General features: G+C 43.6%; 1 protein-coding gene across 4 annotated transcripts in view; it reads right to left on the bottom strand.

The window, feature by feature from the left end:
* Positions 1 to 2,691: 2,691 nt before the first annotated feature.
* The window catches only part of FAM193A (family with sequence similarity 193 member A), a 118,266-nt gene continuing 93,991 nt past the window's right edge, over positions 2,692 to 26,966 (bottom strand). For all 4 annotated transcript variants that reach the window (XM_084797782.1, XM_084797781.1, XM_084797784.1 and 1 more), the window contains 7 exons: positions 26,523 to 26,813; positions 23,954 to 24,236; positions 22,863 to 23,046; positions 20,347 to 20,577; positions 18,270 to 19,137; positions 8,489 to 8,570; positions 2,692 to 3,494 (listed from right to left, as the gene is read on the bottom strand). In XM_084797782.1, the coding sequence (XP_084653908.1) occupies positions 3,401 to 3,494; positions 8,489 to 8,570; positions 18,270 to 19,137; positions 20,347 to 20,577; positions 22,863 to 23,046; positions 23,954 to 24,236; positions 26,523 to 26,813 (2,033 nt within the window). In that variant the 3' untranslated portion in view covers positions 2,692 to 3,400. The remainder of the gene's footprint in view (positions 3,495 to 8,488; positions 8,571 to 18,269; positions 19,138 to 20,346; positions 20,578 to 22,862; positions 23,047 to 23,953; positions 24,237 to 26,522; positions 26,814 to 26,966) is intronic.

The following is a 26,966-nucleotide window of genomic DNA, read 5'->3' on the forward strand; positions in this document are numbered from 1 at the left end:
TTTTACTACTTGCCACCAGTCTTCCATATACCATTATATATGGAACTTTTCACTATAGTGTCTTCTACCCAGCTTAAGAGAAAAGCTGAAAGTCTTGCTGTTTTCTGGTGACCCACTGCCTGGACTCGTAGTGTGAAGGCCTTGGTGACTCTTACCTTGTCTCACCTATAGAACTTCAGCCACAGTAGCCTCTCTTATCCATCCATGGACTCCATATTCGTTTTCTATAGTACTGAGATCTGAAAACTTCCTTCAGGATGAAACTATGCCCTCTGAGGGCTCACGAAATTTCTGTCTCCTGTCAGTCATGTGCTGCCCATATGAAAACACTATAGGAGTCTCAGCAAGCTGGTGCCCCCTCCCCCCGCCCCTTGGTCAGCGCATATATGATCATTTATCGTGAGTAGTCACCATGGAGGCAGGTCCATAACAATGCAGTCTGTGACTGCAGTGAAGCCAAGGCATTTTCTTTTTTCGAGACAGGGTTTCTCTGTGTAGCCTCAGCTATTCTGGATTCACTCTGTAGACCAGGTTGGCCTTGAACTCAGTGATCCACTTGCCTCTACCTCCCGAGTGCTGGGATTAAAGGCTTGTGCAAAAACCAAGGCATTTTCTCTTGACATCTGGGGAAAACTTAAGAGGTTTTTGAGATAGGGTTTCTCTTTGTAGCCTTAGCAGTCCTGGACTCACTCGATTTGTAAACTAGGCTGGCCTCCAACTCACAGAGATCTGCCTGCCTCTGCCTCCCGAGTGCTGGGATTAAAGGTGTGCGCCACCACACCTAGTGTCTTTTTTTTGTTTCAAATCCTTTTAGAAAACAAAATTTGCTGTCATGTTTTGTGGAGGGACTACTGAGAAGCTTGTTGCTACTTGGATTTGGAGTTTGTCACATGCTCACCATTGAGAATCCCTGTCTTAGCAGAAAACTTCCAAAACTACTTCAAAGACCCCAAGAAAGCAGTGACACTGCTACTCAGAGATGCTCCTCAAGCCATGAAGTGCACTTACTGACACCTGCCATCACACTTGCTCAGCAAATAAAAAAATCAAGATGGATTTAATGGTATCAGAAAAGAGATTGGTGCCTTTTCACTTCAGTTTGTTTTAGTGTTTGGTTCACTTTAGTGGCATGGGTATATGCAGTGGTTTGAGTGAGAAAGGCTCCCCAAAGGTTCATGTTTGAGTACTTGTCCCCAGTTGGTAGAACTTGTCCAGGACTAAGTGGCATGGCCTTGTTGGACAGGTGTGCCATGGGGGAGGGCTCTGAGGCTTCAAGAGACTAGCACCATTCATTCCTGTGTCTCTTCAACTCTAGTGTCATCCTCTACCTGCCTGCTACCATGACATTCAGAGATTCTAACCCTCTGAAATTGTGAGCCCAAATTTAAACACATTTTTCCACATGTTGCCTTGGTCACAGTGTCTCATAACAATAGAAAAGTAATTAAGGCAGTATATAAAAGTTTGATGAAAATATTTCCATGTTTCTTTTCACTTCTTACCTTATTTCAGATTTATATTGAGTAAGAGAAATTTTCAAACATGCCTGCCCACAGCTTCTGGCAGGAAGTCTTCGGCCTTCCTAGGCCAATGCCCATCTAAAAATGGAATGACCACTCGGCTGAGCTGCAGGCATCCTGGCGGCCTTCACAGAATGGAAGAGGTTGCCCTCAGAACTCTCTCAGCACCTACTTTCCCCTCTCCTCCAACTGGGACCAGAGGCTTCCATCTTTTACTTTTTGTTCCTCAAACTGTGAGGTTATGCACCCTTGATGGCAGAGCCAAAGAAACTTGAGGTTTTTAGGGAAAAAGGAAGTAATTCCTGGCAGTGAACAACATATGGCTAGGAAGCGTGAGGAACTGGCCTGTAGTGCACCACCGTGGATCTGTAAGGAGTATTTCTGGGCCCCAGCATGGTACTTGATGCTGGGGCACTGAGGTCTTCCCATCACCATCATAGGGCCAACAGTTCCAGCCGATGCTACAGCTGGAGACTCTGGGTTCCTCTTGGCAGGTGGCTTGGCTCCAGTGGAAGAAATGGAGGCCCTGAGAGACAACTGTCTGGGGCCCCCTGGGAGGCAAGCCCAATGCTGGGTCTCTCTAACCATTTCCCCAACCAGGAGACAATACCAGTATCTCTGGGAATAGAACCAGAATCTCTCCCCTTTCAAGAACACTGTTAATGCAAGGTCACAGACCTGCATGCACTTCTTTGCTCAACTATCTATCCCAGGAGCACAGGGATGTGCTGTCCTCACCTGGAAAAGACAGAAAAGAAAGCAGTCTATTCCATATCTCTAGATACTGACTCACTTCCTGTTCTCTGGAGCAAAATCTTCAGGAGGCTAGGACCTACTGTTCCTTCCCTCTTACAACTGGTCCACTGGCTTTGTCAGTGTCACTCTGGGCCTGATGATCTTCCCACCTCAGGCATAACCCACAACTCTATCTTGCAGCTTCCTAGTACTTCTTGGCATCATTTGGTTTGCTGTTGTGTCCTGCTGACCGCTTTGTTCTGGTACCTGTACCAGCTTGCTGTCCAGAATACAACTGACAGCACCAGGAACTAACCCTAAGACACCAGGAAGTGACTTTGGAGTTGGTGATCTTGGCTCCCTGGGAACACGTACCACCCATTTGATACCTCCCACCACACCCACCATCCCCAGCAGAAAGCAACCAGACTGGGTCTCCTGCTGTACTAATGTATTCCATCTTTCAAAAAGAAAGACATGATTTTAATATTACTTAACAATATGTTAAAAAAGTAGCCAGGCAGGCCTCCGTGTTAATACGGTTGTACGCTCTAGAACAGACTTGATGGTGTGAGTACTGGGTGGGTTTCTTGTTTTTAACGTTCTCATTCTGCAAGGGGTCTTACACAAGCTGGCTACAAGTCAGGGGGTCAAACACAAACAGCGCAACGTGTACACTCAGAAACAGTAGATTGTGAAAGAAGACAAAGGAGGCCTGCCCGCCCAGCCCGCCTTGGGTGGGACACAGGGCACAAGGGAGCTGAGGGATGGCTGACACCCTGGCGGGGACAGATGACAGGACAGGGCGAGATGCAGAGGCGACAGAGCCACGTGGATGATGCAAACTCGTCTCTGGCCACGGCCTAGGCCTCTGAGGCCGTGGTGGTGAAGGAATTGGCGGGAACTACTGTTCCATTCCGACAGCACAGAGCTACAATCAAAGAAGTCTCACTCACAGACTACACGCACACAAGCTAACAACGCAGGTCGAGCAGCAAGTTCTCGGTCTGGGGGTGTCAGGCCACGGCATCCCACCCTACACACCCTGGGTGGGTACCAAAACTCTGGGGAGCCAGTGAGGGGCTTGGCTCTTGAGTGGCGCAGCCCAGCTGCCTCCCACATATCCCTCTCCAGGCAGTCCTCATTCAGTGGGCAGCAAAGGTGGCTTTCTTCAAGCTAAAGTTGGACCAGTTGATGGATAGTCTTTGTCGGTTCTGTCTAGCAGAGTCCAAGCAGAACCTGCCAAAACAAAAAGGCAAATTGACACAGGATAGAGCCTATACCCAGTCTGGCAACTACCACACCAACCAAGTCACTGGAGAGTCTCAGTGAAGTTTGAGTCAAAAGTCTCCATGCATTGGTGTTTTGGCTACATGTGTACCTGTGTGAGGATCCTAGATCCTCTGGAACTGGAGTTATAGACCGTTTTAAAGACTCTTGTAGGGGCTGGAGAGATGGCTCAGAGGTTAAGAGCACTGACTACTCTTCCAGAGGCCCTGAGTTCAATTCCCAGCAGCCACATGGTGGCTCACAACCATCTATAATGTGACCTAATGCCCTCTTCTGGCCTGCTTGCAGGCAGAACACTTAAAAGACTCTGGTATAATTTGAGGAGAAGAAACTGTAAGGGAACCTAAAATGATGGGGTTTAAATCTACAGGTAAAACCAGGAAAATTCAATAGCTTTATGATGTTAACTATTCCTATCTTTGAATACGGGTAAGACCTATGTTAGAGTGCTTTGTTGAATTTTTTATATGTGTGTGTTTTGCTGGCATGTTTTTATGTGCACCACATGCATCCCTCGTACCCAAGAGGGCCAGAAGAGGGCACTGGATCCCCTGGAAATGGAGCTATGGGTAGTTGTGAACCACCACGGGAAGTCTTGGAAATGAACTCAGGTACTCTCCCAGAGCAACAACTGCTTTTAATTGCTGAAGCCATCTTCCCAACTTCAGTGAGTGGCCCCCTTTCCTTTTTAAACATTTCCTTCCTTATTATATGTATGTATGAGCATGTGTGTGTCAAAGCACAAGTGTGGGAGTCAGAGGACGATTACTAGAGTTGGTTCTCTCCTCCTTCCATGTGGTGCTGGGGATCCGATTCCGGCTGTCAGGTTCCTTACCTGTTTAGCCATCTAGCTGGCCCCCTTTATAGTATTTTTCTTTAAAAAGCGTCATATTTCTGAGTATAAGTCTTGTAAATCTCTGCTAGCTCCAATCACAGGTGCTGCAGTGATTTGGGTGCTATGGTAAATCTGTCTCACCCTTCCCTATCTGTCCTCTTTTTTTCTGGAGGGAACTGAGGAACTCACACAACTGAGAAGGTTTCCTAACAATGAGATAAAATCCCAGTCCATAATTTCGAATTATTGATGGTGTAGAGAAAAATTAACTTCTTTACTGACCCCACATAGCTACTAGCCCTTGTGATATGTTCTTTCACATTTACTCTGTATACAAGACTGTCTATAAAATAATTTTATTCCCTCCTCTCAACTTGTTTAAGCCTTCAATTTCTTTTTCTTCTTTACTCTCTCTTTGTATTAGTCAGAGAGAAAGAGAGAGAGAGAGAGAGAGAGAGAGAGAGAGAGAGAGAGAGAGAGAGAGTGTGTGTGTGTGTGTGTGTGTGTGTGTGTATTATTTATTAGAGTGACTTACAGGCTGTGGTCCAGCTAGTTCAACAATGGCTTCTACCAACAGAAAGTCCAAGAATTCAGTTCAGTCCATGAGGCTGGATGTGTCTTCCATGTCCCAAAGAAGGGGGCTCTAATGCCAGTGAGGGAATGGGCTTGCTAATAAGAGTGAAGGCAAGCAGGCAGAGAGCATGTTTCCTTCTTCCATGCCATTTTTATAGGCTGCCACCACAAAGTGGATTAAAGGTGGCTCTTCCCACCTCCAAAGATCTGGATTAGAAATGGGTCTTCCCACTTCAAATAATTTAAGAAAATAATCCCTCACAGCTGTATCTCTACACGTGGGTTTTAGTTAATTCCAGATTAACTAAAGCTGGTAGTCAAACTGACAAACAAAAATACCATCCATCACAGCCAGTGCACGCCTTTAATCCCAGTACTCGGGAGGTAGAGGCAGGCAGATCTCTGTGAGTTCGAGGCCAGCCAAGGCTACACAGAGAAACCCAGTCTTGGAGGAAAACAAAAACAAAAACTAACCCCATCTCACCCCACCAAGACCCAGTTTACCAGCTGGTTGTGTCTTCACTGGCCAATATTTTGGTTCTATTTTATTTTGTTTTTGTGAAAAGTGTCTTACTGCCTTGGCTGGTCTCAAAATCATTAAGATCTGCTTGCCTCTGCCTCCTGAATCATGACATTAACAAGGTGTGTGCCACAACTCCCAGCAGTACTGCAGTCTTTTTTGCTTGTCTGCCATTTATTTTTTTTCTTCTGTAATTTTTTGAGACAATTTTGTTTTGTACATCACATTGGTCTTAAATTCACTTTCAAGTGTACAACACCCTGTCTGGCTATTTCAAGTAAATAGTATGCATATATAAATGCATATTCAAACTTTTTAATATCATCTAATACAGGGGCTTTCAACCTGTAGGTCTTGACCCCTTTGGAGGGCCGGATAACCCTTTCACAGGGGTCACATATCAGATATCCTGTAAATCAAATATATACATTATAATTCATAACTGTGGCAAAATTGCAGTTATGAGTGGCATTGAAAATAATTTTATGGTTGTGGGTCACCAGAACATGAGAAACTGTACTAAAGGGTTGCAGAATTAGGAAGGTTGAGAACCACTAATCTAGCAGATACTTTTATTCTGACCTATGCAATGTATTCCATCTTATTTTCATTCAATGTTTATTTTTAAGGCAGGGTCTCATGTTAGCTGACCTGAAAGTCACTATGTAGCCCAGGTTGGTCTTGAACTCACAGCAATCCTTGCCTCAGCCTTTTGAGTGCTGGGAATATAACTATGAGACACTACACCTGGGCACGATTTTTCTTACTATTTGTGGTTACTGACTTATGTTTGTATTTACTCTCTTCCTTTTTTAACAAAAGATTTATTTTTTACTATTTATGTATGGGTGCCTGTGCAGGCCACAAGGAGTTCAATCTCCTGCAGCTATAGTTACAGGTTTTGAGCAGCCCCTTAGGGATGTGGAAACTCAGAGTATCAGTCCCCTGAAAAAGGAGCAAGTAATTTTGATTACTGAGTTATCTCTCCAGCCCTACTTCTCTTTTTCTCAAAGATCTACTTATTTTTAATTGTGTGTAGGTCTGTGTGTCTGTGTTAGGGCATATGCATGTGAGTAGAGGTACCCAAAGAGGTGAGAAGAGGACATCAGAGCCCTTGGATCTGTAGTTATAAGCAGTTATGAGCTACTGACATGAATGCTGAGAATCATACCTGGGTCTTTGTGCTAGAGCAGTGAGCTCTTAACTCTTTCTATTTTTGGAGAAAGATTGTTACTGTATTTTGTTATCAACTTATCTCAGCTTTCCAAAGAGCTGGAACTACAGAAATGTACCACAATGCTCAGCTTCAGTCCTTTGCTGTGCTAGAATCTTTCCCCAGGTACTTGTAAGGCAGGAAATGTAGGCTGAGTACCTGTAAACTAAGACATGCAGAAGGCTGAGGCAGGAAGATCATGAGTTCAAGGTCTGCCTGAGTAACGTTAGTAAGATCATGCCTCAAACATGGGGCTGGGAAGCAGCTTTGCTGTAGAGTACTGGTCTGGTCAGCTAAAAGTTTCAGTGTGTAGATTGAGTATGTGGCCCCTCTGGAGCCCTTCATAGTCTATGACATCAAGGCAAAACCCAGAGCATTAACTTTTGCTTTAATAATTCAAGTGGGACATGGTGAGATATGCCTACAATCCCACCACTATGAAGCTAGAAGAGGAAGCTACACAGTGAACCTAAGGGCAGCCTGGGTTACATGAGACCCTGTATTTAAAAACAAACAAAACACTGAAAAAAATAAAAAATTCAATTAATTTACTTATAAGCTCTTTTGGATTCCATATAAATATACTTAAGCCACATGCAAACAGTAACCAATTTCACTTCTACCTCTGGTTTCTTCTTGGGCTTCAAGAGCGTTCCATGTTTAATCGGTTATTAATACATGTTCTGCAGGTCTCTAATAGAAGATAAACGCTTTTGCCTTTTCTTACATATTTCCTTTCTTACATGTTGTGCCATTCATGGCCTCAAATATAGTACAGTAGTTAAGAGCACTAACTTCCAGAGGACCAGAGTTTGAGTCCCAAGCACCCACATGGCAGGTAAAAAACTTTGTAACTCTAATTCCAGGCAATTCAACACCTTTTCCTGGCCTTCAGAGGCACTGATGCATACAGTGCATAGACAGACACAGATGTAGGCAACATCCATACACATGGAAAAAACAAAAAACAAAACAAAAAAAACCCTCCAAAACATAATGTGCCCTTCTGATCTTCATGTGGTTGAGACAAGGTTTTACTATGTAGCTTATGCTTGTCTGGAACTTGCAATCCTGCCTCACTTCCACCAGCACCAAGGGTTACAAGTACATGAAATGTGCTGCTTTAAAAAAAAAACACCTTTTTTTTGGAGATGGGCGTGGTGACAGACGCCTTTAATCCTAGCACTCAGGAGGCAGAGGCAGGTGGATCAATGTGAGTTCGAGGCCAGCCTGGTCTAAAAAGCGAGTCTAGGACAGCCAGAGAAACCCTGACTCAGAAAAATAAATAAATACATAAACAAACAAACAAATAAATAAGTTCTTTGCTGCCATAATTCATACAGTAAATGAATCATCCTTGAATATGGTCCCAATCAAGTTTGCAAACAGAAAGCTGCCATATCTTCAACATTTCTTTGAAAGAAGGATATGTTACTACACTCAAGGGCCACATGTACATGAGTCATTTGCAAGGCTTCCAAGAACTCAGGTGGCTAGAATCAGAAGCAGCAGGCTTGGGGAGGCTGCTGATTCAGGCCCACCAAAGGGCCCGCCACTATTAACTGCGTTTTGAACACAGGGACAATGAAAGAAGTGAGTAAGGATGAGGTGTGTGCACCTGAGCAAGGGTATGGAAGGCATGAGGTGAGGGCTAGGGTGGGACTGTTTGCTATTTGGCTTGTTCCTGACATTCATCTAGGGTGACAGAAATGTCATGGGAGGGTCACAGGAACAGAGAAAACAGATTAAGTTTGGCACACAGGAGCCTGCCAATGCCCTGACATGCAGGCCTTATGTTTTACCTTTTGAAATACTCCACCTCCCGCTCGGTCTCATCCATATCCACACTGTCCAGGTCAATGTCTTTAGGCAAGAAAACATCATCTGCAAAGTGAAGCAAAGGAGACACGTCACATTATCAGAGTGGCCATCTCACCAGAATAAACACAAAGTGTATGACAAGACTCTGCAAACGGCCAGGAAGGCAGACTGTTCTTGTGAACTACCTAGAGCCACTCACTCATCTGCTGAACCAAGTCATTGCTGCTTCAAGGTCCCATCAACAAGACCTGCTGGAGAGAAGCCCAACTCAGAACTCAGGCCTTCCCAAAGCAAAGGTGCAGCTCTGCTTTACCTTCCAGGACAAGCGGGTCATTGGTTGCGGATCATTCTACTTCCTGGAATCTCAGCCAAGTCTGAGAATTTCAACGTTTCTTCCCTGTTGTGCCAGGTCTGACTGGACCACAGCCCCTTCCCCAAGCCTGGCTCAAGCATCCAAGTATGCAGTAGCAATGATAATGTAAAGGTAGAGGGAGTTCACAGGTCTTTGTTTAAAGTGAATCTCAGTCTCCCCAAAACCCCTATCACCCTAGGTCTATCATGGGACACTTCCACAGCGTCATAATTAGGGCACATCTCACTTGCCTAACAGTAGCTGCCATTATGGCAACTCACATGATAGAGTACTAAGGACTGGAAGTGTCCATTCTGAAAAAGCGACAAGGCCCAGGAGAGGGCCTCAGGGTATCTAAACTCAGAAGGAAAGATAGCCAATGATTCACAGCAGGCTCTGCACAGGGCTAAATTCCAACACGGACCCTACATTTGAAGATTCAAGCAGCAGGAATAAAAAGCACAGAATGGTGGTATGGTAGTGAACAGCTATTATCCTAGTCATTACAGTTTGGGCTACATTAAAATCTATGGAGGTGAGGGGGAGGACGACGACACAAAAACTGGACCAAGGAGATGGCTTATCAAGTAAAAGCACTTGCTGCTGAGTTCTGACCACTTCAGTTGGATTCCTGCAACACACGGTGTCCTGTGAATTACCTGTTCTTCTCTCTCTCTCTCTCTCTCTCTCTCTCTCTCTCTCTCTCTCTCTCTCTCTCTCTCACACACACACACACACACACACACACACACACACACACACACACAAAGAATCAACAGAACTCTGGCCCTGTCTGGGGAAGGCAAATAGTGATGCTGCAAGCGTGTGATGAGTGAACCTCAGTGGCCTTTTCAGCCCTGTCTCAGGACAGGGGCAATCCTAACTGCACATACATACTGAGCACACCAGTGCAGATACAGTACTTCAGAGTCTATCATATGTGTTCCTAATCAGAATTAGCAGTCTCAGGCTGAGCATCTAGCTTAGTTTAGCAGAGTGTTTACCTAGTATGCATGAAATTCTAGATTTGAGCTTCAGCACTACATGTAAATTGGACATGGTAGAACATATCCGTAATCCCAGGACTCAGGTGTAGGCAGGAGGATAAGAAGTTCAAAGTCATTGTCAGAGTAGGATGTCTGTCTGGGCTACATGACACCCCGTCTCAAAAATATAAAATAAATGAGTATTTATAAAAAACCTTAGTATAAAAAGCTGTATTTAGTACTGGGAACAGTTTTTCCACAGCATATTAAAATGCAAATGTGACTCAAGAACTTTCAATCTAATGGAGCCGTACATTCACTGTCAATGAGCAAGGCTCTAGGAGATGGGAGAGGGCATGCTGAAGCTGTGTTCCACTTATCAGAGGATCAGGGCGCTGAGAAGGCTTGTCCCAAGCATTCCCTAAAGATGCTGTACTCTGACACACACACACACACAAAAAGCAACGGAAAATGAACAAAGTGAAGAGAAGGAATGGGAATAGCAAAGTAGAAAGAGTGGAATTGGCTCACTGGCATTTAGAGGAAGTAGGAGGTGTGGTGAATGCCCTGAAGGAAAATAAAGCAGGATGTGAGAGAGGATGAAGAGAATGAGACTCTAGGGCACTGAAGTAGTAATATAAAGAAATCTACCACAGTTGCTTTACAGTTTAATCCCACAAATCCATACTGAGGCTTACCTCCTATATAAGTGCTAGAAGGTGGGGCCTAAAGGGCAGAGCCTCATGAATGGTTCTCAGGAGTCAGCTCTTTCTTGAAAGGTCCCAGATAACCTATCAAGAGTACTCATTCTGGAGCCGGATATGGTAGCACACACCTTTTAATCCCAGCACTCGGGAGGCAGAGGCAGGTGGATCGCTGTGAGTTCGAGGCCAACCTGGTCCACAAAGCAAGTCCAGGACAGCCAAGGCTACACAGAGAGGCTCTGTCTGGGGTGGGGGGAAGAGTACTCATTCTGGGGGCTGGAGAGACGGCTCCTGTTGCCTTTCTAGGAGATGCCAGTTCAAATCCCAGCATCCATGTCAAGCAGGTCACAGCTGCCGGTAACTCCAACTTCAGGAGATGCAATGCCCTCTCTCTCTTCTGGTCTCTGCTGACACCGGCAGGCAGGCAGGCACGCACGTATGCACGCGCACGCGCAAACACACACACACCTCAAAACAAAACAAAACCAAACAGAACCAAAACAGATGGAGGGAGGTTATCTCTCCATCTTCCTAGGAACCGACCAGCTTTTCTTGGGACTTTTCTGCTCTCCCTGGCAATAGCACAAGGCCAACAGAGAAAGCTGTTGGATCTTGCACTTCTCAGCCTCTAGAACTGTGAGTAACACTAAACCCCTTCATCAACAAATGACTCTGTTCCAAGTGTTTTGTTATAGCAACAGAAAAAAGATTTAAGACAAACATATGAGTAGAAAACCTCAATTTTTCCTAAGTGCCAAAGCTTAAAAATAAAAGTGTTGAAGAAAATATCGGAGGAAAAAAAAAAACAGTATTTACAAGATACTCAAAGTAATTACAAGATCAATATAACAATGAGGCCAACTATAAAGTTACAACAAATATGTGGCGGCACACGCCTTTAATCCCAGCACTTGGGCCGCAGAAGCAGGTAGATCTCTGAGTTCAAGGCCAGCCTGGTCTACAGAGCAAGTTGCACAGAGAAACCCTGCCTCAAAAAACCAACCAACCTATCCACAAATCTACCAAAACAAACCAACAAAAAAACCAAATGTGAATGGCTTTAACTCCCCAAAGAAAAAAAATTTCTTCTCTCCCCTGACTCCTAGCCCAGACAGGGCCCCATTATATAATCGGGGCTAACCTTGGAAGTGTGTGGTAGTGCATCTTAAAATTTTAGTTACTCAGGGAATTAAGGTAGGAGGATCTCAAGTCTGATGCTAGTCTGGACAACTGTGCAAGATCCTTTCCTACCACAGACACCCCTCCCCCAAAAAGAGTAGAGATGCATCTGATGTATTTTGATGCTAATTACTGCTTGCGGTCTGTGTGACCCAGCTTTTGCTTAATAAAAAGCCATCCCACCTGGGCAGGACAAAGGGATGGGGGGGGGGGGGGAGAGGAATTCTAAAAAAAAAAAAAAAAAAAAAAAAAAGAGAGACAGCTAAGAGAAAAAAGAAGACAGATCTGAGAAGTGGAGAGAAAGACCTCCATGGGTTAGCTGGAGGAAAAGCACATGGCCGGTGGCATGGATGGAAAATCCAGCCCAGATGAAGAACATTAACAAGTATTTGGAATTATAGATGAGAGGTAGCTTAATAAAAGTTATTAAAAAACAGATGGCATGGGATTAAGGCAGGGATCCCATGTCTGCCCTACTATGAGAGGTAGTTTAAAAGATTGATATCTGCCCTGTCCCAGGTTAACTAAGGAGATTTTAAAATATAACAAGTGTCTGTGTCTTAACTGATCGCTAGCCAGGCCTATAGGTAATACAGATAATTTTAAAAACAATATACATCTGCATCTCAAGTTCACATGAGACATTCAGAAAAGCTGTTCTAGTTAGGACTATAGGGGTCCCACTAAGGCCATGGTAATGGAAACTACGGAAGTAGGGACTTCAGGGGAGAAGTCAAGTCACTGAGGAGCACATTCTTGAAGGGATGGTGACTCTATGACCCCACACCCCATCTCTCTGTCTCCCGGTCATTTTAAGTTGAACTGTCATCATGTGCTGCTTCACCACAGACCTCAAAGCAATGGAGTTGACTAGAGGTTAAACTCTTAAAATTTTTGAACAAAATAAGTCTTCAAATAGTCTGTTCTAATAGTACAAAGCTATACATTAGATTGTAAATGGAGTGATTTAAACATTTCAGGAGAAAGAACTGTCTAAACACTCTAACCATAATGGAGTGGGGTGGGAGTAGGGGTGGGAAAACACCTAGAACTGAAAATGAATAGGCCTCCCACCTAGAAACTCAAGCTGCCAATATGCTACCAGGTGAAAGAGAGAGAAAAGTCACACAAAGCCAACAACATGGAAACCATAGAGCTTCTAAACAAACAACCTAGTTGAAAAGCCATCTGTAAGACCACAGTGCTAAGCGTGGAGACACTAGCCTGTGATCTCAGTACTCAGGAGGAGGAGGCAGCAGAGCTAAAAGCCAACTGGGCAACATAAACATAGTAAGTGTGCAGCCAACTTGAGCTCCCTGGTAGGACCTTGTCTCAAAAAGATTCTTTGGGATACAACTGAAGTAACGATAGTGATTAGTGGAAAGCTCCAAGTGTCAAACTCATTTATCAATAAGTATGGAGGAGGGATGAAAACAAACTAAATTTCTTTTTCTTCTTTCTCTGTCTATCTCTGTCCCCACCCCACCCCCATCTCCAGCCTCCCTCTTTGGAGACAGTCTTTCAGTCTTTTTTCATAGCCTCTCGAGCTCACAGAGATGCACTTGCTTTTGCCTCCAGAGTGCTGGAATTAAAAACACGTGCCACCATGCCTGACCCCAAACTAAATTTCTAATTTAAAAAGTTAGAGAATAAACAAGATAACAAACTAACAACAAAACAAAATCATATGGAAAAAATAAAGGTAAGAGCAGAAAACTGAAGAGAAAAAAAGGAAAATCTGACTTAAAGCAGGAACAACAAAATCTAACAAAAGGCACAGATCACTAACTTAAACAAAATCAGAACACAAAGTGAGAGATGGCAAGGAGAAAATAAGTGTAGGTGTAAAGGTCAGATGTCAGGACCACAGACAAAGAGTGCAAGTTCAGCCTTGGGTATACAGTACGGGCCACATAAGAGCCTGCCCTGAGCAAGCACACAAATGTCAATGTACTTTGCAGACAAAGTATACAAAATTTACTAAAGAAAAGTAGTTTTCCAATATTAACCTCATTACACAAAGAAATATGAAAAGATTTCCATGTGAATAGACAGAATTCCATCGAGCTTCTAAAGCCTTGACAGTTACAATGCAGCCTAAAGGTGTTCCAGAACCTAGTATGAGGACACTGAAAATGCTCGCTAATTCCTTTGGTTGGAATTAGATGGAAGAGGGATGAAAAAAACAAGCTAAATCTCTTTTTCTATTTATTTATTTTGGAGACAGTCTTTCTACATAGCTTTGGCTGTCCTTGAACTCACAGAGATGCATTTGCTTTTTTGCAAGATTGAATTAGATTTATAGAAATATTGACACCCCCACCCTGCCTGTGCAAATACAGCTAAGTAATTAAAAGCAGCAACAAAAGGGAAAGTTACAAAGCCATGAATTTCAAGACAATAAAGTAACAACAAATAGAATCTCAACCAGAGAATATAATTACCACAAACAAGTGGTAATTATGACAGGAATTTAAAGTTGGTTTAATGTTAGGAAACCAAAACAATAACACTATTATGAATAGGTCTGAGGAGAAAAAATTCAATTATCTCCAAAAGACCAAGGAATAAACCTTGATAAAATTCAACACCCATTCCTCATAAAAGCATTCAAGAGTCACTGGCTGCTGTCCTAGCATTGGGTGAGATAGTGAAACTGCAGCCCTAGCGACTGCATCTCAGTTAAGGTGAGAACACTACACCATTTGAGGAAGAACATAATTAAGATAAAACAAGAGGTGCAAGTCTTGGGAGAAACTTTGTGTGTTGTGGTGCACACCTTTAATGCCAGTGCTGGGGAGGAAGAGGCAGACAGGTCTCTCTGAGTTTAAGGCCAGTCTGGTCTACTGAGTGAATTCCAGGCCAGCCAGAACTACATGAGACCCTGTCTTAAAAAACAAAAAACAACCCTCCACTCCCTGTCCCCCAAACAAACAAGACTGCCAAGGCTGGAGAGATAGCTTAGTGGTAGGAAGCACTGGCTACTCTTCCAGAGGACCCAGGGATTCAGACAACTGCTACCACGCCCACCACCCCACTGAAATCCAGAAAATCTTAAGGATATATTTTTAAACCTCCATTCCGCCATTCGCACGCCTTTAATCCCAGCACTCAGGAGGCAGAGGCAGGCGGATCTTTGTGAGTTTGAGGCCAGCCTGGTCTACAAGGTGAGTCTAGGACAGCCAAGGCTACACAGAGAAACCCTGTCTCGAAAAACAAACAAACAAACAAACAAACAAAAAGAAATGAATGGGTTTTCTAGATGCACACCTGCCAAGACTGAATAAATGAAATAAATAATTCAAACACATGTAAAACCAACCACAATATTGAAAGTTTCCCACATTAGAAAGACCCCAGAAAAAGATGTATTCACTGTCGAATTCCATCTAAATTTCAAAGAACTAACAACAATACTATTTTAATTATTCCATAAAATTGAAAAAGATGGCTTCCAAACTGTAAGTCTAGTATCACCTTGATACCAAGACCAGATAATGACAGAACAATAATAAAAGAAACTTACGAGCCAGGCATGGTGGAAGACACCTCTAGTCCTAGCACCTGGGAAGCAGGGGCTGGTGGACATCTGAGTTCAAGGCCAGCCTGGTCTACAGAGTGAGTTTAAGCCAGGGAGACACAAAGAAACCTTGTCTTGAAATGAAGCAAGCAAATGAATAAAGAATTAGAAGAGTAGGGCTGGTGCGTAGCTAGTTGGCAGAGGGCTTGCTAGCATGAACAAAGCCCCAGGTTCAGTTGCTGCTACTGCATAAAATAAGCATGGCAGTCTACACCTATACTCCTAGTACTTAAGTGGAAGCCGAAGGCTCAGAAGTGCAAGGTCACTCTAAGATACACAATGGCAGTTGGAGGCCTGTCTTTATAAAAACAAAACACAACACACAACCAAACAACGAGGGGGTGGGGAGAGATACTGCAGCCTGTGTGCAGGGGGAGAGCATATCAGTCACCCCTGACTACAGACACAATACATCTATTTCAGTGACTGACAAAATGCTTTAACAGTGAAGCAATTTAGTAAAACAAAGGATGCAAAGTTTACATAAAGAAACAAGTTTCACATAACCAATCAGTTAGGCTGCACTGTCTAACAGGACTGCAATTTGAGCCACATATGTTTTTAGAAGCCAAATTTTAAAACTTAAAAAGAAACATTACGGTATTTTTCAGACTATAAGACGCACCTGACCATAAGACACACCCAGTTTTTAGAGCAGTAAAACAAGAAAAACAGTAAAAACAGCAATCAGACCATAAGGCGCACCCTAGTCCTCCCCCGCCCCACTCTGGGGAGGGGGGGAGTGCATCTTACGGTCCAAAAAGTATGGTACATTTAATAATACTTTAATAAAATTTAACAAAATGCTACTTCAACATGTAATTAATATAAGTGTATTGTGGTTAAGGCTATAGCTCAGGGTACAGTGCTTTTCTGATGCCATGGGCTTCAAATCCAGCACTGGAAACTAAATACATTGAGATTCTTCACTCATTTTAAAATTAAATTCCAGAATACAGTACACACACTTCACAGTTACACTCCCTTAACTCACATTTCAACTCACTTTAAGTTATACTGGAGAGCAGCAAAATATTAAAAAGAACAACTAAGAGGTGAGAAGAGCCCCTGAAAAAACTGTAAAATACAGAGACTTCAAAAATAACAGTCAGAGCCAGAAACACAGAAAAGGACACATGAAAACCTGCTTCAGAAGGACAGCACTTTAGGCCACAGGGGCAGGATGAGCTTCCTAGTAAATGTGCCAAGACAACTGTGTAACCACTTGGGAAAAGAAGCCTCATCATACCCAAGAATAAAACCACACAAACACTAGAGAGAAATGTGTGTCTTCCCCCATAACCCTGGTGTCAGAATAAGGCTAACAATTACCAAACTCCAAAAGGAAGTAAGACTGGTAAAATGACTACATAAAAACAAACAAGAAAACTTCCACATCACCGAAAAACTGAGTAAATCAAGCCCACTGAAACTGGGAGAAAATTTTGGAAATACTGAACAGACATAAAAACTCAAAACCCTAATTTGTAAAGATTTCTTAAAAACCAAGTCTTAAAAACAAAATTATAGTTAAAAAACAAACAAACAAACCCAAACCAAACCAAACAAGAAAAAGGTACGTGCTGGGTAATTTTATATGAGCTTAACACAGGCTAGAGTCATTTTTGGAAGAGGGAATCTCATTTAGGAAATGAGCCCATCAGAATGGCCTGTGGTGTGTTTTCTTGATTGATGTGGGAGGGCACAGCTGACTGTGTAGATGGTGCTACCTCTGGGATGGTGATCCTGGGTACTGTAAGAAAGCAGTCTAAGCAAGCCAGTAGGCAGCACTTGTCTATGGCCTCTGCCTCAGTTCCTGCCTTGAGTTCTTCTCCTGACCTTCCTGGATGACTGACTACAAGCTTTTAGGTAAAATAAATCCTTTTCTCCAAGTTGCTTCTGGTCATGGTGTTTTATCACAAGAATAGAAATTCTAATTAAAGCAAGATATGAATAGAAAATTTACAAAAAGGCATAAAAACAAACTTTCTGTAGAAGTTTAATGACTCACTGTAAATTAGAAGGAAATGTCTATGAAAACCACATTGAGGAGGGATTCCAGCTGAGGGACTGGTAAAAGCTAAAAGGCCCAGCACGGTACTCCTGGCTGGGTGTGGTGGGTCAGCAGCACACAAGGCGGCTTGCAGGAGAGCATCCTGACTGGCTGGGGAGTGTGGAGGCATCCCACAAGGTAACAGTACATGTGCTATCTGATCAGCAGTGTGTGAAATTATAAAGTTCTGGGAACAAGCCAAAGAGAATGGTTGAAGAGGTTGCAGCATATTCCAAACAACTGTGAAGAACAATTATAAAGAACAAGGAAGAGTTCTTTAAACATAGATGAAATGCTTCGTAGAATAAACTAGTTTAAAAAGAAAAACCAGCGAGAGGCAAAAACATGCAGCATATGTTACCTTTATGTACAAAACAGAAAGTTCTTACTTCTCCAGAGTGTAAGAAAAGAAATTCTGCAACTACTTTCAAGAATGTTCTAGATCTGTGTAAGTCAGTGACCATGTAAACAAGTTCTTAGTATCCAAGGATGTCTGAGAACACACACCAGGCACTGGAGTATCATGGGAACTCACTGTGACATAGGCATCCAAACTTACTGTAAGATGGGAACCATCAACACAACTGTATTACAACTGGGTGAACATAACTTCAGTCCAAGCTGACCCAGGATGGAAGCGATGTTACAGCGGCCACCTTCCTTACTCTCAAGATCTGTACCTGTGTGTTCAACTAACCACAGATCAAAAACACGTAGAAAAAAAAATATTGTGCACTTTTTATAGGTTTTTATGTCTAAAATTATTTCAAAATAGCAACTGTAAGTATTAGTATTGGTGGAAAAGTCACAGATGAGCAACATCCCACCTGTACGGCCTGTAGAGAGCTCACACACACAGAACACCACCAGCCAAGGCTGGAAACAGTTCCCTTGTGATCTTTATTTACCAATTGAACTGCTGGTTCTTTCTCCTTTCTTCTTTTTATTTTTCTTATTCTTGCCCTTGGGCTGAGGAGAACTGGCCAGAATCAGCCTGCCATTCTGCAGTAGCTGGCTGGGGGAGGGTGGCTCAGGAGCGACAGTGTTCAGCTTCTCCTCTTTGATGTGGCTCAGATGCTTTTTGTTGTTGTTGTTGCTGTTGGCTTTCCTCTCCTCTCTCTTCTGCTCTGTGAGGAGAGCAAGGTCAATTACTTTAGGCTTTCCCTCTGGCTGGGCCCGCGGCTTAGGCTGAGCCTCTGTGGCTTTGGGAGGCTCTATGGGCTTCCTGGCTGGCTCGCTGCTGGCCTTGCTACTCTGCTTCAGCTTTTGTTTGTTGCTTCCCTCCTTGTGATGGTGCATCATGTCCAAGAGAAACGCAAGTGGCTCGTGCTGCTTCCCATTGACTTCCTTGGGTAGCAGAAGCTTGGAGTCTCTGGGGTCCACGGGGTCTGCAGCATCCCCATTGGCTCCAGGCCCTGGCCTGGGCTCTGAATGGTTCATGTGTCTGGAAGGGGAGTGAGATGAGGTTTCTGGTTCTTCGGTTTGTTCTAATGAGCCATTGGGGATGTTTTCAGAGTTAGAGATAGACTCTGTTGCTGCCTGGAAATTTGGAGCAAGCATGTCCAACTTGGAACAGTCTTTACTTGGCCGTTCCTTTTTCTTCTTTTTTGCAGCTCTTAACTTCTGAAGCTCCTGAAGCCGCTGAAATTCCTCCTTGAAACGCTGCTCTTCATCTTCCTCCTCTTCATCCTCCTCCTCCCGCTGCTTTCGCTCCTCTTGATGATGCAGATGCTCCCGTGCCCTGGCCTCAGCTTCTAGACGTGCCTTCTCTTCCAGCTACCAATGAAAAAAGAGAAGATGTATTAAGACCATGGTAAGAACTCTAAAACTTGACAGGGCTACTAATGTGGCTCAGCAGGTAAAAGCACTTGCCACCAAGTCCAATGACTTGATTTGATCCCTAAGACCCACATGGTGGAGAACCCTAAAATTTGACCACTGATATACACAAATCATGATGGCCCCCTCCCCACACAAATAAATGTAATTTTTAAAAAAGTCACTCTAAAACTAGAAATATCAACCATATATTGAAAAATAAACTTTGAAGAGACAGTAACAACTGAAAAATTAGATATACCTACCTGCAATTATTTCACCCAAAATAACTGTCAGATCTCACCCATCTACTGAAACATATGCTTACTTTAGACTCAGAGCCAATCAAAACAGCTGATGTGCTGTGTGTGCAGCACCTAGAAAACCAACACCTCTTTGTATGGATGGCAAGGACTCAGCTTACTGACTGAGTTTCTGACAAGTTTAGCTGCCTAGGTGAGAGCTGAAGCTGAAACACGGATCTGCATAAAGAAGACAAAAATAAAATGTGTCCAAAAAATTAAAAGTCCCTTCCCATGCTAGCAGACAAAATCTCAATACATGCTCAACTGTACAAGGGCAAAGGGCTTTCAGAAAGACTCAGAATCACACGGCAAACTGGCCCCGTGCCTTTCTGCTTTCCAACCTGATGAAAAGACTTCTCACTAAGTGAGAGCTCATTTTAATAATGATACTAGACCATAGACTAAGTCCTCACAGCCCAAATCTGAGCAAGCAGATGTCTACTTTTTAGTGACATGCTATGCCCTCTGGGGAGGTGAAAATTGCTCAGAAGTTTCCACCAAGGACAGCTGCCCCACCTTACCCTTTGTAATACTGATATACTATGAACAAAAATGTGGGCAGCCTAGCTTGGAAAGGGGCATGCAGGAGCTCTGTCTCCTACCGACGGCATGTCTTTATTCTCAGCTTCTAAACCTCTCAGAGACCCATCTACCTGTATCACAAAGGCTCTTCCTTCTGTTTCTTTGGAAGAAAGGTTCCTACAAAAGTGGAGGCTCTGCTCTCCTGTCGTTGGCCAGGAACCCTGCATAAAGTCTGCTACAAACTCTGGGAGAAGACATAAAGTGAAACAACTTCTCGTTCAGGCTGTGCCATCTGAGTCAGACCAGGGTTCTCAGAGACGCCGGCAGGGCAGTGACTTACCTTTCTCTGCTTGTGCCTTGCTCGTTTGGCTGCCCGACTACTACTGACTGGTTTGGCCTCTGAGCTGTTTATAAACTGTAACAAATCCTCCACTCTCCGATGGTCAACTACACCCTCCCGTTCTGAGATCTGCTCCATTTTCTTGGGTTGTTCTTCCTTCCTCTTGGTCAGCCGTAAACGAAGTTTTTCCCTCATTTCTGCATAATTTCTACTTGTTGGTGCAGCTGGAGGCTAAGATAAAAATATAATAAATTAGGCCTCATTTTTTTTTTTTTTTTTTTTTTGAGACAGGGTTTCTCTGTGTAATAGCCCTGGCTATCCTGGAACTCATTCTGTAGACCAGACTGTCCTTGAACTCAGAGATCCACCTGCCTTTCCTCCCCAGTGCTGGGATTAAAGGCATGTGCCACCATGCCCGGCTAGGTCTCAAGTTTTAATAACATTGAACTAACAAATTTCAGAATATAACTTGTTTATTTTAAAATTAGTTAGTATATATTTACATACTAATTATAATATTTAATACATATATAGTATTTAAATATAATTATTGAAAAAAAAAAGAAAATATGAATGGCAGGGAAAAAAGCAAAGCCTAATTATCACCATGTAACCTAAAAGCTGAGTTTTGGTAACTACTACCTTCAATTGGTATACATTTGTGAAAATCTACCAAAATATATACAAATTAATTTATTTAAGCTGAGAAGCAATACACATATTTATGTCTATTTTTACTTAGTAAAGTCGGATTATCTTCCCCTCCACCAGAGCTGGGTACGAAACCAAGAGTTTTGCATTGGCTAGGCAAGCATTCTATCACTAAGGTAAAATCCTAACTCTGGAATTATCATTTGATGCTGGTAAGCTCTGTACTGTATCTCTTCATCAATCTTTACTTTAATTTTCAGAGCTACAAAGGAAACAAAAGGAAAAACACCTGGTTTTCAATCCTACTGGCATATTCCTTACTATTAAAAATCATACACAGGCCAAGCATAATGGCACTCAGGAGGCAGAGGCAGATGGATCGCTGTGAGTTCAAGGCCAGCCTGGTCAACAAAGTGAATCCAGGACAGCCAATGAAACACAGAGGAAAGCAGTCTCAAAAAAACTCTTAAAATCACACAGAGCCAGGCATGGTGGCATTCTGTAATCTCAGAACTCAGGGAGGCAGAGGCGGCAGATTGCTGTGAGTTCGAGGCCAACCTGGTCTACAAAGCAAATCCAGGAGAGCTGAGGGTTCAAACTACCCACAAACTGCATGAGCCAAATTATGGTGGGTATTAATTAACAACCTACTTTACTGATTATTTGAAATCTCATAAGCAACTAGGCACAGTGGCACACGCCTGTAATCCCAGAATTCTGGGAGACAGGGGCAGGCAGATCTCTGAGAATTTGAGGCCAGCTTAGTCTACAAAGCAGGTCCAGGATAGGCAAGGCTACAAAGAGAAACCCTGTCTCGAAAAACAACAAACAAACAAACAACATCTTATAAGCAAATACAAAGATGCAGCAATAGGCAGGTGGCTTAGTTCTGTAATCTCAGCACTGAGGCACACAAAGTATAAGAGATGCTGCAGGTTCAAGACCAGCCTGCCAAGTCAGCCTAGGATATATGGAGAAAGACCCTGTCTCAAAAATCAGAAACAAAACAACAACAACAACAACAACAACAACAAAAACACAGTGATAAAGAGAAAACTGGTAATGAGTGATGAAATCCTGTTTCTTCAGCTAAGTACACCTGGAAGTACCTGTAAAAGCTCATACATTTATATAGTTTGATCATATTCATCCTACTATTCTCTCATCTTTCTTATAGTCCTTCTGGACCCTTTATTTCCAACAAGCTCTTTCCAATCCTACTTTCATGTCTTTTTAACAAAACAATCCACTAGTGGGCTAGAGAGATGGTTCAGTGGTTATAAAAGGTTCATTTCCCAGCACCCACATGGCAGCTCACAACTGTCTGCAACTCCAAGATCTGACACCCTCACACAAACATACACGCAGGGGACAACACCAATGCACATAAAATAAAAATAAATAGTTAAAAACAAAAACCTACTAAGGGGATGGCTCAGTGGTTAAGAGGACACACAACTCTTCCAGGGAACTAAGTTCAGTTCCCAGCACCCAGCTCACAATCATCTGTAATTCCAGTTCCAAGAGATCAGCTGCCTCTCGTAAGCACAGGCTCTTGCACTCACACGAACACACCCACATATACTCACACCTACACATAATTCAAAATAATACAAATAAATCTAACATACAGTTCTTTTTTCTTTTTCAAGACAGGGTTTCTCTATGTAGCCTTAGCTGCCCAGGACTCACTTTGTAGACCAGGCTGACCTCAAACTCACAGCAATCCGCCTGCCTCTGCCTCCCGAGTGCTGGGATTAAAGGTGTGCACCACCACGCCCAGTTTGACACACAATTCTTGCCAAAGACTTAGTGAGTCAAACAATTGTTAGGTCATAGTACACTGACTGCATGCACTTACTTACCCCGCCATGTCCAAAGAACTCACAGTAGCAGCAGTCACAGTACTTGCCCTCCTTCTGGTTGGTGGAGGTTGAGGTGCTGGAGCTATGCTCGGAGCAGCTGTCCTCATCTGCACTCTCATCCCCATCATCCTGCTGCGGGTCATAGACACCATTCTCGCAGCGGTGCCCTTCACAGTCAGGGTCACTGCAAAACCACACACAGATCATCAGTAAGCAGCCACCCTGTAGATACTAATTATTCTGTGTGCCCACCTGCTGCTCTGCTCACTTTTCAGACTAAGGGAACAAAGGGAGCTCATGGCTCTGGGTACAGAGAATCATGTCATCAGCCAAGACAGTGCAGGCTCAGTTAGGAGATCGGGCAGACGAGTGCTCAGTAGTCACTGGATGGACACATGACTTTTCTGACTTCCTTAAGACCAATGGTTCCCTAATGAGGGTTATGAGTGTTCCTAACAGGTAAGTTCAAAGGTAAAAGAAATGATCTTTTATTTAAAAATCAATCAAACAGGGCTGGAGAGATGGCTCAGCGGTTAAGAGCACTGACTGCTCTTCCAGAGGTCATGAGTTCAATTCCCAGCAACCACATGGTGGCTCACAACCATCTATAATGTGATCTGATACCCTCCTCTGGCCTGCAGGTGTACATGCAGGCAGAGAGAGCTCTGTATACATAATAATAAATAAATAAATCTTTTAAAAAAAATCAATCAAACAAACAAAACCACTGTGTGTGTTATTAGTTTCAGTAATATGCATCCTGTAAATTTTCTGTAGAGTCTATCCAATGTACAGCAAATACAACTTTAAAAAACAAGCAAGGCACACCACACCCTTAATACCACCAGTAAGATAGTCAGCATCCCTGACCCTGGACTTGACAGCTGGGCCATTGTTCTTTCCTCTGAAGAACTAGAGGCTGAGATTGAGAGTGGAGTCTCTCCCAACTCCGCAGCCTTGGCCTCTGTTGGTGAGGTCCCTCTCTTCTATACTGGACTTATCACCCGCCTGGACCCAGAGCACAGTCTGTAGCTATATTAGAGCAGCATGGCTCCCAGCCTCCTCATAGGAACCTGGGCTCTATGGCTCACCTGCAGACACTGGGAGGGGCACTGACGGAGCCATCTGTTGTGGAGGGCGGGGGTGCCACAGGGGTAGGACAGAAGCTCTTGCGTGTGTCCACGAACCCAGGGGCTGTGGTTGCAGTTTTGGGGAATGATGGGGCAGCAAGGTTTGGAAGGTGAGGTGTGGAGGCTGGAGAGAGTGCAGCAGGAGACAATGCTGGGAGCGGGGCCAGGCCTGTGGGGCTGTTCCTTGGAGCAGCTGGTGCTGAATGTCTGTGATCTTCTTTGTTGAGGCCATGAAAAACATCACCTGTATGTAGAGACACAAGAGAGACTGCCACTGGCTGAAGAAAACAAACATGTTGCCTTTAATTACATTTCTTTACCCTCTTTTTTTTTGTTGTTTTTTGTTTTTGTTTTTGGAGACAGGGCCTCTCTGTGTAGCCTTGGCTGTCCTGGACTCAATTTGTAGGGGAAGGGGAAGGATGTTCAGACCTAGAGAAACTTTGAAAGAATAAATCAAAGAATGTCACCTGTTCATCTTCAGCCTGACTGGTCACATTTATTTCTCATATACACACACCAGATCTAGTCCTGATATCTATTGTAAGCTGTGCTCCAGCTTGAGCTCTTGAGACAATCTGTGCTTTCTCCATTGTGGCCACAGCCTACAACAGATGCGCGCTCGCGTGCACACACGCACGCACGCACACACAGACACCCCCCCCCCCCGCCCCCGGGCAGTATAAGCTTTGGAAGGCTGAAGCAAGAGGACTGCTATGGATTGAGGCCAGCCTAGACTTAACATAAAGAGGGAGGCAGAGGCAGGTGGATCGCTGTGAGTTCGAGGCCAGCCTGGTCTACAAAGTGAGTCCAGAACAGCCAAGGCTACACAGAAAAACCGAAACCAAACCAAACCAAACCAAACCAAAAGAGACCCTGTCTCATCTCTCACCTCCCTAAAGAAAAGAAACACTCCTTTTGATGAAATTGTGTAGGAGATGGACCTGTGGGCACGCCTATGGAGGATATTCTCATTACTTTTAACTGCTGTGGGAAGTCCAATCTTAATTGCAAATGGAACAGTTTTCTGGACAGGTGAATTTGGACTACATATTCTGAAGTCACTGAACTGAGCATCTGTACGCATTCATGGCTCTCTGCTTCCTGATTATGGATGCAGTGTGACCAGTTGCTTCACTGAGTTCCCTGGCAAGATGGATATAATCCTTCTTAAGATTGTTTTTCTCATAAGAGGAAAAGAAACAAAAATACTCCCTGATTAAGCTGATCTATATCGGCCAATAGACTGCTGACTGAAGCGTAATAACTTTCTTTCTACTCTATCTATACTTCCGTAAAGAGGAGTTTCTCAACCTTAGGAGCCCCTTTGAACACCACCAGGGATTCCTGACTTTGAGTGGCAAGGTTCATCACATTCTTTTTCATGCCCTTTGGAAAGGACAATCATGATTCTCTCTAAGAGGTACCAACCAGCTCCCACACATTTGCCTCAGGTCTCCATAAACATGTATTTGCTTTGAGCCCCTTCTAATTGCCCATAAATAATTTGTATGGGTGCTAGCATGTAAAAGAAACTTTTGTTCTCCTGGCTCAACTGTTGTTTGGGAGGCTTACTGCCTCTTCCTGCTAACCTAGGCCTAGTCCTGGAAGCTTCTAGCCTCCGTACAATCTATTCTAGACCTAGAATGTTTTCCACCTCTGAGACTTACTGCTTAATAAGCTCACCCTTTCTTCTTCTTACTGAGCTCTGGGCTGTTTTGGCTCAAACTCCTCTCCAAGCAGATTTATTTAGTCTGGCTTTTCTTTCAGTCTCTGAATTTCTCTGCTTGGTCTCAAACTAACTCCAGCAATCTACTCTAGTCTCCTAGGTCCTGGCTTGTTCTGCTTTCACCTGAGTCTAGCTTGTTGTCTTCCTCTGCAACTCATCTCTCTATTACTGTCCTGGTAAACTGCCTCTCTCTCATACTGTGTTGCTCCCATAAGTGGCTTCCCTTTCTTCTTTGTTCTCCTGAGAGTTGGGTGTATCCTATTCTGTCAAATCTTTCTCTGATGTGTCACTTTTTCTGCCACTCAAACATCACTTTCAAACATGGATGCTTCCTTCTACAAACTAACTTTACCTTCACTATTGGAAATTAAAGGTATGCCTGGACCCAAACTTTTCTTTACCTGAAACTATATTAGGCTGGCCTTGAACTGAGTTCTGCTTGCCTCTGTTTCCTAGATTAAAGGCCTGTTTGTATTCCAGCCCGATCACACACACCTAGAAGGTCTTTGGATGTGATCTCTTGCCAGAGCAGCCATGTTCTGACTTAACATTCCTCTACACAAGCAGGCTAATCTTGGCTTGCACAAATCTTTTTGTTCAGCAGTAGCTGTGCCCAGAAAGCAATGATCTATGCCCATGACAGAAGACAGAGGCTAAAGGCAAAACACAGAGCTCAGCAACACAAGGATATTATTTTGATAGCAGCTAAAATTCCAACCTGAACACAAACACCTAGAAAGGCTGAATAGTACCAACATGGGTGGTATAAAAAGTGAGAGGCTGTAAGGCTCTCAGGGTCCTTACCTATGGAAGGTGGTCTTCTGGATGACACCTTGAACTGACTGCTGCTAGACTGCACCGTGGTGGCTGTGCATGATACAGAGGATGTAGCTGAGGACGTGGCCATGGCGACTGTGTTTGCCATGGCAACTTCATTTGCTTCCATAAAAGCATCTTGGAAATTGTACAAACACTTCTTCTTTGCAGCACTTTTCTTCTCTTTCATGTCTGAAACTGCAGGAGCTTCATTGTTGGGTGGAGGTGGAAGGGCTTCAGGTCTTGCTTCTGAGAGCACTGGCCCTAATATATCACTTCCTTTGGAGAAAATGGGAAAATTAAAACCTCTAAGAGAAATAGCATTTAGCAAAAATCCCCTAAAGAACATGCTGACACTGGGGCTGCTACTGAAGTTAGGAATCCTCTGAGATGATGCTTTTGTTCTAGAGAGGTTTATTGAGCACCTATTAT

Source organism: Acomys minous, assembly GCF_964271855.1.
Source record: "Acomys minous genome assembly, chromosome: 10".
In the NCBI taxonomy this organism is placed as follows: domain Eukaryota; kingdom Metazoa; phylum Chordata; class Mammalia; order Rodentia; family Muridae; genus Acomys; species Acomys minous.